At 35.6% G+C, this 22773-nt stretch overlaps 1 protein-coding gene across 3 annotated transcripts in view; it reads right to left on the reverse strand.

Annotated features, from left to right (window-relative positions):
- SLC39A10 (solute carrier family 39 member 10) overlaps positions 1-22773 on the reverse strand; it is a 129022-nt gene that overhangs the window by 20483 nt on the left and 85766 nt on the right. For 2 of the 3 annotated variants that reach the window (XM_081813953.1, XM_081813952.1), the window contains 3 exons: positions 15719-16743; positions 13597-13804; positions 1490-1659 (listed from right to left, as the gene is read on the reverse strand). In XM_081813953.1, coding sequence (XP_081670079.1) covers positions 1490-1659; positions 13597-13804; positions 15719-16732 — 1392 coding nt within the window. In that variant the 5' untranslated portion in view covers positions 16733-16743. Of the gene's footprint in view, positions 1-1489; positions 1660-13596; positions 13805-15718; positions 16744-17334; positions 17470-22773 lie in introns of those variants that run through there. The other variant, XM_081813954.1, reaches the window with a different exon arrangement.

A 22773-nucleotide genomic window follows, 5' to 3' on the forward strand; every position in this document is an offset into this window, starting at 1 on the left:
GCTGCTTTTCTTGATGACTGGTAAAAAGGGTAAGCAAGGGGTGGGAATAAAGGGGAAAATAAGTAAATCATCAACTTACCAAAAAAATTCATATTCACAATTTTAAGATTCATTAATCAATTTAAGGCAGTGCTATATATTATTCCAGATACCACATCTGGAATTCTCAACCAAAAGTGAAGAAGGGGAGAAGGATCATACAAAACACACAAATACAATTCTGGGGGCGTCTGGCTGGCACAGGTGGTAGAGCATCCAACTCTTGACCTCTGGGCTTTAAGTCCCAGCCCCACACTGCGTGCAGAGATCACTTAAAAAAAAAAAATACAATTCTGTCTCCCAAATATTCCAGAAGGAGGTGGTAAGAATTAAAAAAAATATTCAAACCTATAATTTGACATTTGGAAAAGAAAAAGCCCCAGGATTTTCATAATTTGAAGTAAAAGCAGTAATACTGGATAAAATACTGGGAGGATGATAAGCAAGGTAACTAGAGTGTGGGCATAAGATCTTATCATCAGAAGCGTCTCCTGGAATATGGGGCACCTGGGTCAGTCGGCTGAGTTGCCGACTCTTGGTTTCAGGTCGGGTCATGATCTCAGGGTACTCCCTGGGTGGGAAGTCTGCTTGATGATTGTCTCTCTTTGCCCCTCCCCTTACTCAAATGCACATTCGCATACTCTCTGCCTGTCTCTCTCAACTAAATAAATCTTAAAAAAAAAAAAGTGTCCTAAAATAGAAGAAAACAAGTGGTATGCCAGGTGAAAAGATAAACAGCCCCAAGTGTAAGGCGCTAAATGCCTAAAATTGTTAACTGAGCATGTCAACCTATTCCTGAACAAATAAAGTGCCTGTGGCATTATGAGACCTCTTAGATATTTCTTCTAAAGGCTTTCTTACAGATAAAAGTCAGTGAATGGTATAACTTTTTAAGTATTCATTTTCAGAACTGCTAACAGAGCATGTTTTTTTTTAAATTTCAGCTCTACTGAGGTTAAACTGACTTACAAAACTAAGATATTTAAAGTGTACATCATAGTGATTTGGTATGTATACACTGTGAGGGGAAAAAGTAAAACTGATGTTACCAATTTCTGTTGCTATTTTAAAACCTAATGATTCAATTTATCTCAAAAATATTGCTATTGGGGTGCCTGGGTGGCTCAGTCGTTAAGCGTCTGCCTTCGGCTCAGGTCATGATCCCGGGGTCCTGGGATCAAGCCCCGCATCGGGCTCCCTGCTCCGTGGGAAGCCTGCTTCTCCCTCTCCCACTCCCCCTGCTTGTGCTCCCTCTCTCGCTGTGTTTCTCTCTGTCAAATAAATAAATAAAATCTTAAAAAATATATTGCTATTAAAACTATGCAAATGGGAAAAATACTTCATCCTATAAGCAAATAAAACAAATACTAGATTAGCGTGCTACACAGCTTGCTAATGAAGGACCTTTTAGCTTAAATATTTTTTTTTTAAAGATTAAAAAGTTTCTTACATGGGGCAGTAGATGAAGAAGGGCATCTCCACTCATTGTTCCTACAGCTAGTGCAACAAGGAATGTAAGAAGAAATTTGAAGCATCCTTGGTTAATGATGGGAACCAAGATCACGCCTAGCAAGGAAAGCAGGCTAATGACAGTGATAGAAATGATACCACAAATCCATGCTGTAGGAAAGAAATTAATAGTCAACATTAATATGACAATATAAACCAAACAGCTCTAAAAAACAATCAACATAAGATAAATGAGTCATGGAAGATAGATTATCTTACCCTGGACTATGCTTTTTAAGAAGTTTTACATTTTGGCACTGCTGTATTTAAAAACAAAACAAGACAAATAACCACATAACCAACCTGAATACTTAAAAGAATCAAGAAATTCAGACCTTCGTTATACAGTCATAAATAGTACTTTCAGTAGCCCACCTTATTAGAAAAAGGGACTTAAAATGACTTCAGGCTGTGATTCATTCTTAATATCTAGACCATAAATAAAATTTTACCAAGGTATAAAGGTAAAGCCAGAGCAATAAAACTATTTATTTAGAGAATATAATTATAAAACCCTGCTGTGATCATTAGAAGAAGCCAAGTATCTGGTGTTATCTTTGTAAATCTTTCTAATAGGAAGTTTAAGAAGCTTAACATATCAGTCCAAAATGGAAACATATTCAGAACAGATACAAAAAAGGCTTATTAGTTAGCTTTTTTGTAGTTCATTTCTTATTTTCACAAAGGATAATTCAGTCCAATCCCCTTGATATCATCTTTACTCCATAATCAGCTCCAAACTCCCTTTCCTCCAATTTGGGTTTCTGTATCATTTTCTACTTTTTAAAAATTTCACTACATTTTTTTTTTAAAGATTTTATCTATCTATTTGACAGAGAGAGACACAGCAAGAGAGGGGTCACAAGCAGGGAGAGTGGGAGAGGGAGAAGCTGGCTTCCCACGGAGCAGGGACCCCAATGTGGGGCTCGATCCCAGGATGCTGGGACATGGAGCCGAAGGCAGACGCTCAACCGACTGAACCACCCAGGTGCCCCTTCGCTATATAATTTTAACTGAATCAGAACACAAGAGAAATGTTTTCACAATATGACTTGTGAAAAACACAAGTGTGATGGAAAAGGGGGAATTCTATGCACATTTCTTTAAGCTCTCTATAAGCAGATTAGACACCAGAAATAATGTGAGTGGTTCAGGGCGTGGGGCATTTTCACTAAAGTGAGATTACTTTAGGGGTGCCTGGGTGGCTCAGTAGGTTAAGTTCAGACTCTTGATTTTGGCTCAGGTCATGATCTCAGGGTGGTGAGATCAACTCCGTGTCGGGTCCTATGCTGGATGTGGAGCCTGCTTAAGATTCTCTCTCTCCCTCTGCCCTCCCCCCATCCCCCGCTCACACACACAGACACATGCTCTCTCTCTCTCAAAAAAAAGTAAGATTACTTTCTATTAATGGGTTAAATGAAATAGAAATGTTTTAAGTTTAAAAATTCTGCTTAATTTTTACCTATAGAAAAGTTTACTAAAGAATGATAATTTTGTAAAGTTTTTAATCTAAAATGTTTTTCTCATCAAACCCAACAGGACTATAAATCTGCTGAGAGATTTTATGTTAAGTGTTACAGTAAGAGAACAAAGTAAAATGCATTTCAACTAGGTAAAAAAATTGTCAAAGACAAAGAGAAGTAAGGATAGGTAAGGAAATGAAACTTTAATTGACCCACTAAATGCTGAGCTTTATCAATACAATTGTGTTTATTCACTGGACATTTTAGTCACAGTTTCCAATAACATTAACACCATAAACTAATTCTAAGCTAAATTAGCTCGCAGGATTAAAACAATAGGTCATCTACTACTAATGTAAGCTCTATGGTTTATTCTAAATCTAACATATAATTTCTAATACAAAAATGGGTAATCTAAAAGGCCAAAAGAAGGTGGAAACACACAATCAGAATTTGGATTCAGTGGCTTTAATACTTGCAAAGATTTGGGAGGAAGGAAGGGGGAAAGGAAAAAGATTCATTATGAAGTCAACATCCTTGTTAGTGAAACCAAAGGGTAAGATGAGGATTCCCCCAACTATGGTTGGGATTATAAGGCAAAATGGAACTAAGATCAAAAAACCCTATTCTAAAAAGAAAAATAGAAAGTCAAATAAGGTTTAAAAGTTGACTTAATAATGATGACCAAGTTAGTTTATCTCCTTGTCCCCTAAACACAGGCAGGAACAATAAAAATCAGTGGGAGAGCCTGAGGAAATAGGTTGGAGTAAAGTGGCCATTGGTATACAAAAATTCAGGGAGCCAATAAAGTTATGGTTCAACTAAACCAACAAAGGTTTGCCAAACTACCACAGCTCTGTAGCTCCAATCAAAGTAATGGGGAAAAAAGTGGACAAAAGATACTTGTAATAACTAAATGGGACAAATTGAGGCTGGTAATAAATACATTAACCTAAAGGTAAAATGTCTCATATTAATATACAACTCTCCCTTCCGAAATATAGTTTTCCTTACTTTGGCAATAATTCAATTTAGAAGCACTTTTTCTCAAAACAATCAATCTAAATGCAACTTCAATTAAGAACTTAAAGAAAAACAGCACTAAAAACTACTTAGAAAACCCAGTAATTCATATTCCAAGATATTCTGTACATACTAATATATGTGGATGGGGATTGCCAAAACTACAGATGAAACCCAAGACACACTATATAAACAAATTTTGTGACTTTTCATAATTACTAGAAATTTTTATTAGTCAGAATTATTTTGTTCAAAAATGCACTGGAATTAGTCACCAAAATTATCCAATAAAAGTATTTCTTATTTTATCCCTATGTCCCCACATCTAAGACAATATAGACCAGATTATAACCAGATTAAGATACTAAATTAGAATCCACATTTACCAAAATCTAGTTGGGTAAATCTTATTTAACCTGATCTTTTCTTTTTTCTAGGGTTATGTTCTACACTAGGAAATATATATTCCTTTCTTTCTGGATTTGCCTTTTAAGATAGCCACAATAGAAATTAAATTTCTAAACCTTATATAAAGAGAATACCATTAATTTGATACAGTAGATATTTAAGATTAACTTATACAAAATAATTTAATAAATTAGCATTAGAAGCATTATTTTAAAATTTGAGATTAGAGTAAGACCCTATTAAACCAACATATATTCTTATAAGCGTATTTCTAAAAATCTAATCATTAAGAGCTGAGAGAAAATGTGATTCTATTCCCTAATCACAAAAATTATATCTGAAAATGAACATTATTCTAAGCAAATATTTCCTTTCTAAAATTTTCATATTAACTTCTGGCTAAAGGTATTCTGAATGTGATGAAAAGTCCAAGAAATCATATGAAACCATAAACATTTTGCACTATTCTGAGATGACTTAGAGTCTCAAATGGCTTTTGGTTAATTAGCTAAAACCAAGTTGCCAAATGACAAACCAAAGAAAACTGAATTCGTGAAACGTTGATTTGCCAATATGACAGGTGAGCTAAATATATTTTAACTTAAGACCAATCACTGACTGACACATTAAATTCCCCAAGTGCTTACATAAATAGTTGAGGGAGGGTCTGAGTGCGAAAGGGTGTATGAGTTCATGTGTGCACAAATGAGTACATGTCACATATTACACACTCCCAGGTATAATTTCTTATGTATCAGCTCTGAAATTATTTCTTTCTCATCCATTTGGGAAAGTAAATCTGTGAAATGCTTGAAAGACAGAAGCCCGCTTTATGATTAGAAAATCTTTGGCATTTGTGATATTTGACACCTGAAAATCAGAAAATACAAGAAAACATAATCCCACAAAGGAGAAAGCCTTACATAAATCTATCCACCATCAGAGAACTGCCCACCAGGGTGCCATCCTCAATGTATCTTTGCAGGAATGCCGTTTACTTAGAATAAAATGTGAATGATGCCACTTGGAATCATTCAGTAAAATGGTATTATACTGAGCTTGGACAGCGGCCCCTCCGAAAGGAGTTGATACATATATATACATGCATGCATATAAACACACACTTTAAAAAAATAATTAATACAAATGCTTTTGGTTTTCTGGTCACAGAGTCAAATGATTGTCAATAAATTGATTACCGACCAACAATAAAAGCCAAGAATCAGAAAAAGACTATGCTCTTAGATTAAAATTAATTTTTTTTAAGATTTTATTTATTTATTTGAGAGAGAGAGAATGAGATACAGAGAGCATGAGAGGGAGGAGGGTCAGAGGGAGAAGCAGACTCCCTGCCGAGCAGGGAGCCCGATGTGGGACTCGATCCCGGGACTCCAGGATCATGACCTGAACCGAAGGCAGTCGCTTAACCAACTGAGCCACCCCGGCGCCCCAAAACTAAATAATTTCTATAACTATGAACACCTTATATAACTTTTTTAAAATCAGAGTTTTCTCATTTTTCCAACTAGAGGAGATACGTTTAGTATGCTTGCTACCTTCAAAAGATCTTTTAATTGATTTAAAAAAATAAAGTATAGGACTAAAAAGGATCCTATAACTTCCAGGAACATATTTTGTACATAAAACAGAGGGCACAAGTGGGGCTATTATAATATAGTTTAATTATCCCTCCATATATGCCTTGCCTTGATTGACAGAGTTGGAAATTATAAAAAACAATTTCAAAGATGTCAATTATTCTGCCCGTTTAGAAAGATAATTTTTTCAATTACTTGCTGACCAGGAGCTACTTAAACTTGCAGTGTCATACTTTATAGATCTAAAGGACTTTAATAATATACACTGGCGTTCCTCAAACTGTCTTCATCTAATTCTCAGGTGGTGTTCCAAGGGGAGTGAGGGGAGAATTTAATGATCAGAAAGACTTGGTAATTCTTGGCTAAACAAATTCCCTGAGAGCCTTTAACAGCTTAATAAGCACTGTGAATCTCTGCGAGGGGAACAGAGTATGCGGCATATTTCTAACTCACTTGATCAAGGAACCTATTAGTACATCTCAATGAACCAGGATCCTACAAAATATGATTTGGAAAATTCTAATGTAGATCAATATCCTTCTACTTTACAGATTTGCATACTGAGGCAGAGAAATGTTAAATGTTAAAGAATACAAATTTACACCTACTAGAATGGCTAGTAAACACACACACACACACACAAGTTGGCAAAGATGCAGAGAATCTGAAACCCTAGTACATTGCTGATGGAAAAGTGAAATGGTGCAGCCACTGTAAAATGGTTTGGTTATTCCTCAAAAAGCTAAAAGGAATCACTTTATGACAGGAATTCCACTCCTAGGTATATATTCCAAAAGAATTGAAAGCAGAGACTCAGATACTTGTATGCCTGTGTTCATTACAGCATTATTCAAAATAGCCAAAAGGTGGAAACAACCAAATGTCCATCAATGGATGAATGGATTAACAAACTGTGGTATATGCATGCAATGGAATATTATTCAGCCATAAAAAGGAATAGTTCTAATAGATGCTACAATATAGATGAGCCTTGAAAACTATGCTGAGTGAAATAAACCAGACACAAAAAGACAAATATTGTATGATTCCACTTACAAGAACTATCTAGAATAGAAGAGTCAAATTTAGAAACAAAAAAGATGAGAAGTTACCAAGGGCTAGGAGGAAAAGGAAATGAAGATGTGTTGCTTAATGGTTATACAGTTTCTATTTGGGGTGATAAAAAATTTTTGTAGTAGATAGTTTGGGGATGCCTGGCTGGCTCAGTCAGTGGAGCATGCAAGTCTTGATCTTGGAGTTGTTCAAGCCCCGTAATGGGTGCAGAGATTACCTAAAAACAAAATCTTTAAAAAAAATAGTTTGATAGTGGCACAAGATTGTTAATGTAATAAGTGCCACTGATTTGTACATTTCAGGGGTTAAAATGGCAAATCTTAGGTAATTTATATTTTACCATAAAAAAATAGCTAGCTAAACTAAAATGGCAAAGTAAAAACTAAACCCAAAGTCCTCTCTTAATCCACTATTTTCTCCATTAAATTATAGTATTTTCAGAGAATTCTCAGCCAAGTGATTTATTTATTATCACTTATGTATTTAACTCTTAGAGGTGGCTTCACAGAAAGGAGGATCTATAAGAAGACTACATAAAATCATCAGAATATACTTGTATTTATTTCAGTGTCAACTGAAAATATATGAGAGTAAGGTTAAAGTATTTATGTCCATCTAACATAAATTATCACTTATTTTTGCCAATGCTAAGAAATAAGGGATAAAGAGCTGTATTTTCCATTTCAGATAAATTAGAAAATTTCCAGGTATTTTCTATAGATTTCCAGGTATTTTTATAGGTTTTCCATCACAACAACTTCATTAGCAAAACAGCCCTACTATCTCTCACAAGTGTATGTTATTATAAATACATGTTTTCTTATACTGATTTACTGTTAATTTTTTAAAAGTAATTTTAGCTTTCCAGCACTGAAATTTTAAGTAAGAGTCATTCTCCTCACAACTTGTAAATCTTCTTCAAGGACAATTACAATCCTTTTGACCTATGAGAAGAAACATTGATTTTATTGTACTTGAAATATTTTCCCGTGTTATTTAAACACTTATTTTTAGGGGTGCCTGGGTGGCTCAGTCAGTTAAGTGTCTGCCTTCGGCTCAGGTTGTGATCTCAGGGTTCTGGGATGGAGCCCTGCGTCTGGCTCCCTGCTCCGTGGGGAGCCTGCTTCTCCCTCTCCCTCTGTCCCCTGACTCGTGCTCTATTCCAAATAAATAAAATCTTTATTTTTTTTTAAAGATTTTATTTATTTATTTGACAGAAAGAGAGCACAAGTAGGCAGAGCGGCAGGCAGAGGGAGAGGGAGAAGCAGGCTCTCTGCTGAGCAGGGAGCCCGATGTGGGGCTCGATCCCAGGACCCTGGGATCATGACCTGGGCCGAAGGCAGATGCTTAACCGACTGAGCCACCTGGGCGCCCCATAAATAAAATCTTTAAAAAAATAAAAACACTTATTTATAGAATTAATAACACTTATATTTACACTTACATAAACTCTACCATAATTTCCTAGTTGTAGAAAACAAGCAATTCAGGTAATAAAATTTTTCTAATTTCTAACCAAATTATTGTGCTTTTAAATCACAACTTGTTTAGTATAAAGCAAACCAAAAAAAAAAGTCCCAAAACAACAAACAATAATAGGCATCTTTTCTAAAACTTATGCAAAACAATATGCAAACTATTAAACGCAACTAACAAATGTTTCCTTTATTTATACCCAAGATACCATATACAATAAAAAACGTTAAATGTCTGAAACAAGTTTCACTTATTTTCTGCAAATTAGGTCACTTAAAACGTTAAAGGTCTTCAAGCTTGTTATTCATCAACTCCATTTCTCATTATCTAGGGAGAATATGCATTCTTTTAAAAGAAGCACTCATCTGTGGAAACTTTCTAATTAACTCGGTTCAAAGCATGTGCAAGATGGCAGTTTTCTACACTGTTTCAGCATTTTAATTGGCAGAAAATGCTTAGCGGCCTATTCACAACCGCACCCACCCCTTGGTAATTAAGCTAGGGTCAACTCTATGGCTAAATGACCCAATCTTGTGAAACAAACGATTTCTACCATACACAGTATATGGCATACTTGGTTTACAGCAGTCTTTGAACAGTAATGATAGTGGCTGTGTCACTATGGGAGATTTATATGGAACAAGTTAACCTTTCTTAATGGTGCAGCAGTCATTAAAAATAATTACTAGCAGGACATTCTGCTAATTTTAACATCTATCAAGATATAGTTAATTCAAGCTTCATTCCTGACAGTGCTAATAACCACCGGCAAACAACTCATCAATATTCACTACTAGTTATATATTTGTTTCCAAAATAAGTATAATTTCCTCTAAGGCTTTTCAGATGGAATAAACTAATTTTCAATATTATGATTGTCAAGCATCTGTCAACAGCTCTGTTAAAATACATAGATTATGTCAATATTAAAACACAGAAAACTTTGACATAATCCACAGTTGATGTAAAAACGACTAGAATTTCTTAGAAGCCTTAAAATTAAAAATAGGCTACTAGTTTTAACTCTAGATGTGACAATCCTATCAGTTTTTCCATGTAAACAACAAATGTGTTTTATTTTTAATTTAAGCCAAATAATCTCAGACCTAACTTCCCCTTTTCTACTGCCTCAGTGAGAATTTATAAGCACCTTAGAGACTGTGGCTCTTAAGACGTTTACTCATCTACAAAGATCACTGAACATGAAGCCAGCAAAGGGAACATATTTTATCTGTCCAAAGACCAGAATTCAAAGCTACTATGTGGACTCACTTTCTCCGTTTTTACTGATCTTACCTGACTGAATAGGTACTTCCTAACAAGACTATTCTTGGGGGTTTTGTTTTGTTTTACTAATCTATACTTATAGCAATACTTACTTATACTAACACGTCTACCACTTTGCTGCCTAAGTCTGCATTACCTGTCAAAGCACTACCAAATATAACTATATATAACTCTCTGTATCTCCCAGTCACTTATGCTAGCAAAGCAGACTTAAGAACCTTTTTAGCAGGAATGAAGAGGGGCATACAGGTTACAATTTCAAGCTTTAGATGGAGAATACTCTAGTTCATATCATAGCTCTGCTAACTGGCATCTATGTGACCTTGGACAAGTTCCTTAACTTTTCAAAGCCTCCTTTCCTCAGCAAATAGAAGTAAATAAAAGTGTCCACCTCATGGGTTTAACAAATTAAATATCCTTGTAAAAGTATTTAGAAGAGTACATGGTATGGTTCCAATAAATATAGACTATTAAAATTTATCTATTCTAAAGTTATTTTCCTATTGCAAAGAAATTAACCAGTAGATAGGTACCTATGAGACTGACTTTGTTATGTATTGAGAGCATTTCCTTTCACTTGTATTCTTTGAAGCTTTAATAAAGAATATCTCTATCCCAGGGGCGCCTGGGTGGCTCAGTTGGTTAAGCGACTGCCTTCGGCTCAGGTCATGATCCTGGAGTCCCGGGATCGAGTCCCGCATCGGGCTCCCTGCTCAGCAGGGAGTCTGCTTCTCCCTCTGACCCTCCTCCCTCTCATGCTCTCTGTCTCTCATTCTCTCTCTCTCTCAAATAAATAAAAATAAAATCTTTAAAAAAAAAAAAAAAAGAATATCTCTATCCCAAATAAAACTCTTATATGTATATTGGGCTGTGATATTCTTAAACATGTCTATCTTATTCCTATGCTATGAAGTATTTTTAAATTCTGCCCTTCCAATCTTTTATCTTGTCAGAATCCCATTTTTGGCCCATATTCACACATATCTATTTAGTTACTTTCATTACTACGCAACAGTGCCACTCCATCTTGGGCATTTCAACCAGAACTGCCCTCACTGTGATTTTGCACATGATGAAGTTCATGAATCTCATTCTAAGACTATATTATCAAAGTATACTAAGCTGCCTGATATACAATTGACCCTTGAACAACGTGGGGTTAGGGGACAAACCCCTGCCCCTGCACGTGCAGCCAAAAATCCAACTACAACTTTTAACTCCCCCCAAATTTAATTATTAATAGCCTACTGTTGACTGGAAGCCTTACTGTTAACATAAATAAACAACACATATTTTGTATATGTGTTATATACTGTATTCTTACAATAATACCTTTTTCTTAATTTCTTCAGTATTTCTAGGCTTCACGGTTCATCTGTGTGTTTTTTCAAATTGTTGCGAACCTTCAAGTAACTTTCCAGTATATTTATTGAAAAATATCTGCATACAAGTGTACACATTAAGCTCAAATCTGTGTTGTTCAAAGGTCAAATGCATTCATAAAATGATCTTTAAAGACTCATTTTCAACAAGGGTCTTTCCTGGGTTATAACTGAAAGCTTACAGATTAATATTAAGTAATTTATTCATTCAATCAATATCTGAATGCTTTCTTTTTGTTCAAAAGGCCCTTTAAGCAACTGAAGTCCAACAAAAAACAGATAACAAATCCAATTATGAAAATCCCCCAAGCTCTGTACTGGGATGGAGATATTCAGAGGGTGTCAGGAACAGAACTTAATTAAACCTAGGATGGTTAGTAAGTTATCCCAGAGGGTCTAAGCCTTGAGCTGAATCTTTGAGAAATCATAGTAGTCACTCAAATAGAAAGGTTCAGAATGTGAAAAGGCAGAGATAAATGAGGGAAAAACAGAATATCTATCATCAGGAGTTTGTTATGGTTAGGGCTGAGAGGAAAGAAAGGAATGGTGGCGGATAAGGATAGAGAAGTAGGTAGGCAGGGATCATATCCTAGAAAGCCTGACCAGCCAAGTAAAGGACTCCAAAATTTGAACAATGTAACATAATGCAGTTTCCTAAAATATAGGAGAAAAAAATATAACTAGCACATCACAACAAATCCACATTCTCATAGACATTACTGCTTACAATATAAAAGATATAATGAAAAACACTAGAGATCTAATGAAAAATATTAAATAGTATAAAGATACATGGCAAAATTATAAAGGTGATATCCAAATTAACTAAATTTGGAAGATAATAGCATAGTAATTGACTGCCCAGAGGATTTATGACAAACCTTAGGCCTGGTGGGCTCTATCATTTATCTATACCACAGTTTCCATGTCTGTAAGAATAAGAATCATATAATAGCTCCCTCATATTAATTCAACACAGTGGGGCGCCTGGGTGGCTCAATTGGTTAAGGGTTCAACTCTTGATTTCGGCTCTGGTCATGATCTCAGGGGATCTAGGCCTGAGTCTGGCTCTGCACTCAGTGGGGAGCCTGCTTGAGGATTCTCTCTCTCCCTCTCCCTTTGCCCCTCCACTCGCTTGCGTACTCTCTCTCTAAAATAAATAAGTAAATCTTTAAACAAAAACAAAAATAATTCAATAGAATACTGTTAAAATTTAGTGGGGGGGGGAGGAAGCACGTGAAACACTTAGCACATGGACAGCAAAATGGCTAAACTCCCTCAGCTTGAATCCTAGCACTATCACTGACTAGTTCTGAGATTTTGGGAAAGTTATTAGGAGAACATTCTCCACCTTATATAACTGTTTTGAGAAGTAAAAGTCATTGAGTTTAGAAGAATGCCTGCAATACCTGTTAATTAAGGTATGTTAGCTGTCACTAAAAAGAAAAAACTCTGTTGGAGAATCTCATTTGCATTTTAGAAAGGGAAGGTTATGAAGTTATTTCAACAATTCAATCAAGAACCAAGTTATGATGGAGTGGATAGAGTTAGAAGGTATTTAAGAGAAGACTCAACTGGACTTGACAACTGATTATGCAAGGGAAAAAAGGAAAAACAAAACCATAAGAGAAAAAGGTCAAAGATTTTCAGATTTTATTTAAAAAAAATGAATTGTTATGGCATTTGAGACTCAGTAAGAGGTACAAACTTTTTGTGGAGTAGAAGTTTTGGAAATATTAAGTGGGAGATAGCTGTGAACATCAAGGTGGAGCTATCTAGCCAACCTGATATGGTTTAAAAAAAGCCTAGAGAGAATTTTGAAAATAGTTTTGTTTTTACTTTTGTTGAAGCTCTCTATAAAATTGCCCATAATGAATTCATCTGCCAATCATTGGCATTTCTGACATTCACAGAGTTTAACCACAGTGGCTTCCCTTTTTACTTCCTTATAAACTTAATCTTAGCTTTTCACCAGAGGCCCTCAACTCTGCTAAAGAGTTAAGTGATTATAATACCAAATGACTTTAATTGGCAGCCCCATTATTTACATTTGCCCACCAAGAAGAATCCATTTATCACAAAACTATGTTTCCTTTTTAATCTAGTTCTCTATCCATAGCAAAACCTTCCTCCATAATCCCAGAAAAGACGAGTACACTGTATTGTTCCTCTTGTCTTCCCCCAATCCTTTTTAAACACTCATATCTAATCCTGACTAAAACATACTAAGTCACCAAAAGGAAGACAGTAATTTGGAATTACTTTCTAATTCAATTACATTTTTAAAATAGTACAGAGACTATTCTGAGGAAAAAAAAAAACTTAAATCTTTCTTACCTGATGCCCCTATATTTGCCTTATCTTCAGGAACCTGATTTTTATCCTTATTTAAATCTTCAACTAAAAGCTTGTCAAAATGTTCAATACAAAGCCTGCTGTCGATTTGATATAATAAAGCAGGGCAAAGATATGTAAATAAATCAGGTGAGATTGGAGAATTGGCACCATGACCATAGTATTTTAACAACTGAGTGACGTTCAAACACTGCAAAAAATTGATAAAACAAATTAAGTAAACAAGTATTTTAAGAAGATTAAGCAGAAAAAGAAATTACTGTATAATAAAAAATATTCTAAATATGATTTGAAAATAACCTGTAATACAGATATCTATTACAAATAAAGCTTTTCATTGAGAATTTATGATAGAAATACATTCGACTTCACTACCCAAGACTTAACATGGACTTTTAACCATTTTCCACTCCAACACATGAAAGATTATGACTTTCTCAATAATAAAAATCACTCACAACTATATTCATAAAGGGTGAAGAGAAAAATCACTTTCCTATTCAAAGTGCAATCATCAACCACTCAAGATTATTAAATAGGCATAGAGTACTTTAACAACTTTATATTAAAGTATACAATAGACATTTTCACTGCCTAAGGTACCCCAGAAAAATATTATACTGGGGAACTCTAGCCCAATGCTAAATTGGAAGATAAAAGCTTCATCCACGGGTACATTTAAGTACAAAACAAAACAAAGCAGAAAACAAATAGCAAACAAGTTTGGACCTATCATATAGCAAATATCTAAAATGAAGGTGAAGGAGAGAGTGCCTTTTTCCCCACACATCACATACACTTTGGTTGCATGCTTATTTACTGACTTGCTACCTCACTGTATGATTTTATTTATGGTAAAAAAACAAACAAAATCAAAACATTCAAACAAGAAAAGTATTCTTCTCAGGTCTTAACATGAGGTACTACTCTATCCAATGCATAGAATATTTCTAGAAATCCTGAGAAAATTCCCAATATGCATCAGACCTGTCAGGATATAAAACAACATGTCTGATACAGACCCCATAAGTCTGACAGAAAGAGTAACATTAATGATAACGTCCAGTTATAATCAACAGAAGATTCTAGGATATTATCTATGGTAGTAAATAAATAAAAGCATTTCCTTACAGTACACTAAGATTCTAAAATATAAGTGATTTTAAAATCTGTGCTGCTGAAAACCAGTATCTGATTATTTACACAGAGAAGAAACACAAAGATATTTCCATAGATGCAAAATATACTTCAGTAATAGAGACAGAAACAGAAAGGGTGAGGTCATTTTCCCTATTAGATGGTACTGCTTTTTATACATGTGAGCAACAAATAAATTCAACAATTTTCCAAACTTTAGTAAGAATTAGAATTAAATAAGGATGTTGATATACTTTTAATGAAACAAAAACAAATATGTTTAAGGTAAATAATTAAAAAAAATTGGGAAGGAACCAATCAAATGTGAAAGTATTCAAAGGAATATGAAAATGTTAAAGGAAAACACAACCATCCCATTACTAGTGGACTTTCCTATTATTGTATCTTTTTGCATTCACCCTACATCTGTCAAAGGCATGAGAAAAGATTAATTTTGAGGAAGTAGGCCCTACAATAAAGTGACATAGAGAAAACAAACCTACCACATATATAAAATAACTGACTTTGGAGCTACATCAACGACTGGGAACCATTCTGTAGTTAACTCATTAAGTAATTATGAAAAAGAAAATGCCTCTTTTCCAACAGGACAGGTGAACAAAAAGGGCTTCAACTTTCGAATATCTAGAACCAACTAGCAATAACAAAATGAAAACTAACTTGGGAAGTCAAAACAAGTCATAAGCAAGGAAGTAAAATAAGGAGTATATGTTCTAACAACCTTTAAGTATTTAGATTTGAGGAACCCAAATTTGAGAACACTGCAAGTGAAAATCCAGATAAAATCTTTTAATCTGATTTTAATTTCTTAATGAATTTTGTTCAGGAACATTATCTGGAAATAAATTTGAATATGATTGATTATTCTCCACTGTTACTTCTCTTTTTACCTAAAGTGCTCCACAATTATCTGAGAATTATGGAGCAACCATCTCTTTACACCTACCTCATGTTGACGGTCATCTTCATTATGATCTTTGTGAGGAGCAGCTGAATAAATTGCACTTTTTTTAACGTGTGGTGCTTCTCGCTTTCTAGTATGTCGAAGTTCACCTTCATTATCAGGATTAAGATCTTGGTGTCCATGACCAGGATCATGACCATTATGTTCTGGAAGGCGTACATGAGAATGACCTGGGTTATGTACACGATCAGGTTTATGAACCCGATTATGCTCATACTGTTCACCCTGATCATGGTTGGGGGGAAAACCTGGTGTAATAACCTCAGAATTTTCATTACTTTTCTTCCCTTTTCTCTTCCTCTTTCCTTTCGGTAGCTTACTTTCAGACTGTTCCTGTGTTTTATTGGTCTCTGTTGAAGGTTCATGGCTAGGCTCCCCACGCTCACTGTGAGCAATGGAATCATTAGGAAAATGGCGAGTGGTGTTATGATCAAGGTGATGATGCAAACAATGGTGATGACATAAGCGATGACTATGGTCATGCATATGTTTATCATCAGATTTGACAGATACTTCAATTGTCTCTTTCTCTGGATCACACTTATGGTTTCTTTTTGTTGATACACTAGTCACAGTTTGATTTTCTAAATTTAAATGATTGTGGGAATGCTGGTGGTTATGGGAGTGAAAATGCTTTCCCTCTTGAACTGCCAATATATCTAAGTGAGAAACATGATCATGGCCAAGATCCTCATGATTAATCTCAACTACTTTTATCTCTCCAAGGCCCAAGTTTGTTAAAAGTTTCTCCAGACCAAAAAAGGATAATCTTCCATTTTCACCATAACGGTCAAAAAGTTTTTCAATATAATATTTTTTTTCATTTTCAGCATCCAGCACTGAAAATTTGCTTGACTCCGATTCTGTCATTCCACGACGATGTCTGTGATGTTCTTCAGAACCATGGTCATGTTCTTCATGGCAATGGTTGCAATGATGGAAAATAAATGTCAGCAAACAAATGAGGCAAAATTTTGTGTGCATATGTACCTTCATTTCTATTTTTCCTAAAGGGATTTAAAAAGAGAAGCAAGCATTAGTTCATACTTAGATACATTCAATATGATCATAAACTCTCCAGCAATTGCCAATCCATGAGGCAATTGTTTTACCACATTTCTTTTCAGTGCTATAAATCATTCTTTCCTCCTTCAATTCCATATAAAAATGGCCCCTTTTAATTTATCAAAATAGTGTACAGCCCTTCATATTAGTACAAATTGCTCATGACTCCATCTATAGACTATCCTGACTCCCTTTAAGCATAACACTTAAGAATCTACTATATATTTATGCAGAAACTGTTGGCTTCCTTCTTATCTGGTCCTTTACAAAAGCTTGCTGATCCTTGTTCTTGAGGTCCTGGTCAGTGCAGTAAGACAAGATGAAACAGAATGGTAAAATGTATAAAAATCAGAAAGAAATAAAAATATCATTATTCACTAACGGCAGGATTGGGTATGTAGAAAATCCAAAAGAATCTATAAGTTAATTTAGTAAAACTGCCATATTAAGGACAATAACCTGAAATCAATTTTATTTCTATATACTAGTAATAATTAGAAAGTGAAATTAGAAAACATTATCATTTACAGTACCAACAGCTAGGAATAAATCTAACAAAAGATGTGCAAGACCGGGGTGCCTGGGTGGCTCAGTCGTTAAGCGTCTGCCTTCAGCTCAGGTCATGATCCTAGGGTCCTGGGATCGAGCCCCGCTTCGGGCTCCCTGCTCAGCGGGAAGCCTGCTTCTCCCTCTCCCACTCCCCCTGCTTGTGGTTCCCTCTCTCGCTGTGTCTCTGTCAAAAAAAAAAAAAATGTGCAAGACCTTTACATAAATAAAAGATCATATATTACTGAGAGAAATGAAAAGACCTAAATAAATGAATGGCTATATCATGTTCATGACTGGATGTGATATAGATCCAATATAATATCAATGAAAATCCCAGAAGAAACTGTGAAAATTGATGAAGTATTTTTAATATTTATGTGGAAAAAGGAAAGTCCAAGAATGGTCAAGACATTCATGAAGAACAAGATAGGAGCACTTACTCTACCAGCTACTAAAGACAGTGAGGTATTTGGTGGAAGAAGAAACAAATATACCAAAGAAACAAAACAGAGTCTAAAAATAGTAAACATTCTCTTTTCCTTGGTGCTTGGTCAATTTGATTTCCATTTGGAAGAAAAAAATAAATAAAACTTGACCCCTACCTAACACCATATATAAAAATCAATTCAGACAGATCATAAACCTAAAAAACAATAAATGTTAAGGCAATAAAGTGTCCCAAACTGTGCCATTCAATATTGTAGCCACTACCCATATATGGCTGCTTAAATTTAAACTAACCACATTTAAAATTCAGTTTCTCAATCACCTTAGCTACATTTTAAATGCTCAACAGACACTTTCAGCTCACGGCTACTATACTGGACAGTGTAAATACAGAATATGTCCATCATCACAGAAAGTTCTATTCGACAGCACACTTCTAGAATACAGAAATGCACGAGTCAATTAATTTTAAAATGTTCTAGAATAAACAGGTCAAAGTCATTTTCATGTTGCATTTTATTTAACTCACTATAAATGCAAAATATTATCATTTCAACATGTAATAAATATAAAAATATAAAAATTATTAGTGAGATTTTTACATTCTTTTTTAATACTATTTCATTGAAATCCAGCATGTATTCTACACTTACAGGACATCTTAATTCAGACTAACCACACTTCAAGTGCTCGATAACCACACGTGCTAAGAGCTACTATACTGAAAAGTGTAGATCTGGAAGATTTGGGAGACTAGCTTCAAGACGTTCAAAATAGAACATAAAAAACATAAAGGGAAACTGATAAAGTATACTACAATTAAAATTAAGGAATTTCTGTTCATCAGGAGATATCACTAAGAGATTAAAAAGGCAAGGGGCCCATGGGTGGCTCAGCTGGTTGAGCGTCCAACTCTTGGTTTCAACTCGGGCCATGATCTCAGGGTTGTGAGGTGGAGCCCCATGATGAGCACTGGGCTCAGCGGGAGTCTGGTTCCCCTCTCCCTCTTTCTCTGCCTCTCCCACTGACCGATCGTACACTCTCTCTCTCTAATTTTTTTTTTAAAACAAAAGGGCAAGCCACAAATCTTTAAAACAAAAATGGGGGAGAGGGGCACCTGGCTGGCTCAGTAGGTAGAGCATGTGACTCTTGATATTGGGGTTGTGGGTTCGAGCCCCACATTGGGTATAGAGATTACTTAAAAATAAAATCTGAAAAAAAAATTAAAAAGGCAAGCCACAGATTGAGAAAAGATTATCACAATATCACCAGTCAAAAATACATAAGGAGGGTGCCTGGGTGGCTCAGTCGTTAAGCGTCTGCCTTCGGCTCAGGTCATGATCCCAGAGTCCTGGGATCAAGTCCCACATCGGGCCCCCTGCTCGGCAGGAAGCCTGCTTCTCCCTCTCCCACTCCCCCTGCTTGTGTTCCTGCTCTAGCTATCTCTCTCTCTGTCAAATAAATAAATAAAATCTTTTAAAAAAAAATACATAAGGAATTTCTACAAGGCAATATGAAAATTATGAGATAATTCAATAGAGAAATGGACAGGAAGTCTGAACAGACACTTCATAAGAAAACAGCCAAATTACTAAGCATATAAAGAGTCTCAACCTCAACAGTTACCAGAGAAATATAAATTAAAATCACAGTTAGGTACTACTATATACCCACCAGAGTGAATAAAATACAAAAGATGTAGGTTAAGAATATGGAGTTAACTCAAATTTGAATGCACTACTGGTGGGACTGACCATACACTGGTATCTTTTGGAAAAATGTTTGACAGGATCTCCCAGAAGCTGAACATAAGCATATCCACTCACACAGCAATTCTAATCCTGGGTATATGTTCAACAGAAATGCATGCACAGTGACATCAAAAGACACAAACATGAAAGTTAGCACAATCATCATTCATCATAGCTTAAAACAGGAAAAAGGCCAAATGTTCATCAAATGTCGAATGGACAAACAGAATAATCTTACAATGGAATATGACATAGGAATGAAAATGAAATTATGGCTTCCCACATCAACACAAATAAATCTCATAAACAGACTGTGCAAAAGATGGCAAACATTAGACTGTGCAAAAGATGGCAAACACTAAAGAGACCACCACAGACAAAGCATATAATAAGCAATATGTATTTATATAAAGTTAAAAATGGGTAAAACTAAACCAAAACAATGACTTTTTTTTTAATATTTTATTTTTAAGTAATCTCTACACCCAACATGGGGCTTGAACTCACAACCCCGAGATCAAGAGTCACATGCTCTTCCAGACTGAGCCAGCCAGCGCCCCAATGATGACTTTTTGAAAGGATGGTAGAGGGTAATAATTGGATTTGGATAGTGAAGTAACATTCTTTTCTAAGTAATGGTTACACAAATATGCCTACTTTGTGATAATTCATTGTATTTATACTCTGTGTACTTTTCTATATACATACTGTATTTCAATGACAAAGCTATTTTTTTATTTCTTTAAAGATTTATTTGAGAAAGAGAGTGCACGCACATGACAGCATGAGCAGGGGGAAGGGGGAAGGGGCAGAGGGAGAGGGAGAAACAGACCCCCACTGAGCAGGGAGCCTGATGCCCAACTTGATCCCTCCTGGGATCATGACCTGAGTCAAAGGCAGACGCTAAACCTACTGAGCCACTGAAGCAGCCAGTGAAAAAGTTTTTAAAAATAAAATTTTCGGGGCGCCTGTGTGGCTCAGTCGTTAAGCGTCTGCCTTCGGCTCAGGTCGTGATCCCGGGATCCTGGGATCGAGCCCCACATCGGGCTCCCTGCTTGGCAGGAAGCCTGCTTCTCCCTCTCCCCTTCCCCCTGCTTGTGTTCCCTCTCTCGCTGTGTCTCTGTCAAATAAATAAAATCTTTAAAAAATAAAAAATAAATAAAAAATAAAATTTTCTTCAGTGAAAACCAGTTAGAAAATGTAATTAACAAAAATTATAAGGCTTCTAGAAATAAACAGAACAAGGCCATTAAAAAAAAGAAATATGTAAGATATTACTGAAGGACAGTCAAGAACTACAAAAACTAGAGAGATACCACCTACTTGGAGGAGATACATGGTATATAAAGTCTTCCCAAGTGTACAAATTTAATTCAGTGTCAATTAAAATCCTAGTAGCTATTTGTTTTGGTTAAGACTGCACAAGCTTATCCAAAAATTCACATGAAGAGCAAAAACCCAAAGACAATAATACAATTTGAAAGATTAGCAAGTTAACAAAGACTTATTTATAAAGTTACATTAACAAAAATAATACAGAACTGGCACAGGAACAGACAAATACACAAGAGGGCAGAATAGAATTCAGAAAGAAAATCAATACTGATTGTGAATAAGCGGTTCTTCCTCCCACCATACACAAAAATCAACTCCAAAAGGAATAAAGACCTAAATGGGAAGAGTAAAATTCTTTACAAGTTTTAGAAGAAAATTTAGGAAAATATTAGGACTTTAGGGAAAGATTTTTCAGATAAGACACAGAAAGCACAAACCTTTAAAGAAAATTTTAATTTTTTAAATATTACTTTACAATAAAGAACACCATAGACAAAGCATATTACAAGCCATAAACTAGAAGATCTTTGCAATGTGTATATGTAAACAATGCATATTAAAGATCAGTACCCAGAATATATAAAACATATTTATCAATACAGAAAAAACTCCAATACTGCATAGACAACTATACAAATGATCTGAAGGGGACAGGGGCCCCTGGGTGGCTCAGCCGGTTGAGCAACCAACTCTTGGTTTCGGCTCAGGTAGTGATCTCAGGGTTGTGAGATTGGGCGGGGAGTCTGCTTCTCTCTCTCCCTCTGCCCTCCCACTGCTCAAGTGCTCTCCCTCTCTCGCTCTCTAAAATAACAAATAAACCTTAAAAAAAAAAAAAAAGAGGACAGCTGGTTGAAAAGTAACATAATTACTAACACAGATAATGCACCAAGACATTAATAGACAAAAATACCTGACAAGATGTGTTAAGCAAAGATCTAATGTAGAGAAGTAGAAACTACTGCACATTGCTGATGGGAGCATATGTTATAGGTACAATCATTTTGGGAAGCAATTTGATATCTACTAAAAGTGAATTTGAACATACTCTACAGCTGTAAAATTCCACTTCTATCAATGCATCTATCCTAGAGAAACTTTTGCACTCAGACACAGGAGAAAACTCAAGAATCTTTATTGCAGTATTGTTTTTTGTTTCTTCTTAAATGTTAGCTACCTTGTACAGGATACTTTGGTTTGTAAATACCAGAACACTAGAAGAAAATTTCACATAAAAAAAGTTGGAAAAATGGGTGGTTCTAGGATAATTGCATGACCAAAAACCCAGCCTCTCAGATTTTTCCCCTCAGAGTCTCAAGGAATTGCTGTTGCCACAACCATTCTGTCCTTACACAACTATATCCAAAGCTGGAGGATTTATCTTCATGCCTCTTTAATGAAAGAAAAAAAAAGATTTTATTTATTTGATAGTGAGCAAGAGAGAGAGAAAGCAGGGGGAGGGGCAGAGGGAGAGGAAGAAGCAGACTCTCCACTGAGCAGGGAGCCTGAAAAGGGGCTCAATCCCAGGACTCCGGGATCACTATGCGAGCCGAAGGCAGATGCTTAACCAACTAGGCGCCCCTCCTCATGCTGCTTCTTACCCAGGGAGAAAAATCTTTCCCTAAAGTCTCTCCCAGATTTCTCTTTACATATATTAGAGCAGGACTGTACTACATACTCATGCCAAAACCAATCACTGGTAAAGGAAGAAATTACTGTGACTGGCTCAGACAAATACTCATTCCCTTGGGAATGGAAAGAAGCTCTCTCTCCTACATATACGAGAGAGGAAGTACTCACAGAACATGGGGGCTTAACAGCAAGGAAAAGGTAAATAAGGAATGGCAATCAATTATGTAACAATGAGTGACTGTCACAAACTTACATGCCCAT

Source organism: Leptonychotes weddellii, chromosome 3, assembly GCF_054177405.1.
Source record: "Leptonychotes weddellii isolate Sample4059 chromosome 3, ASM5417740v2, whole genome shotgun sequence".
NCBI lineage: Eukaryota > Metazoa > Chordata > Mammalia > Carnivora > Phocidae > Leptonychotes > Leptonychotes weddellii.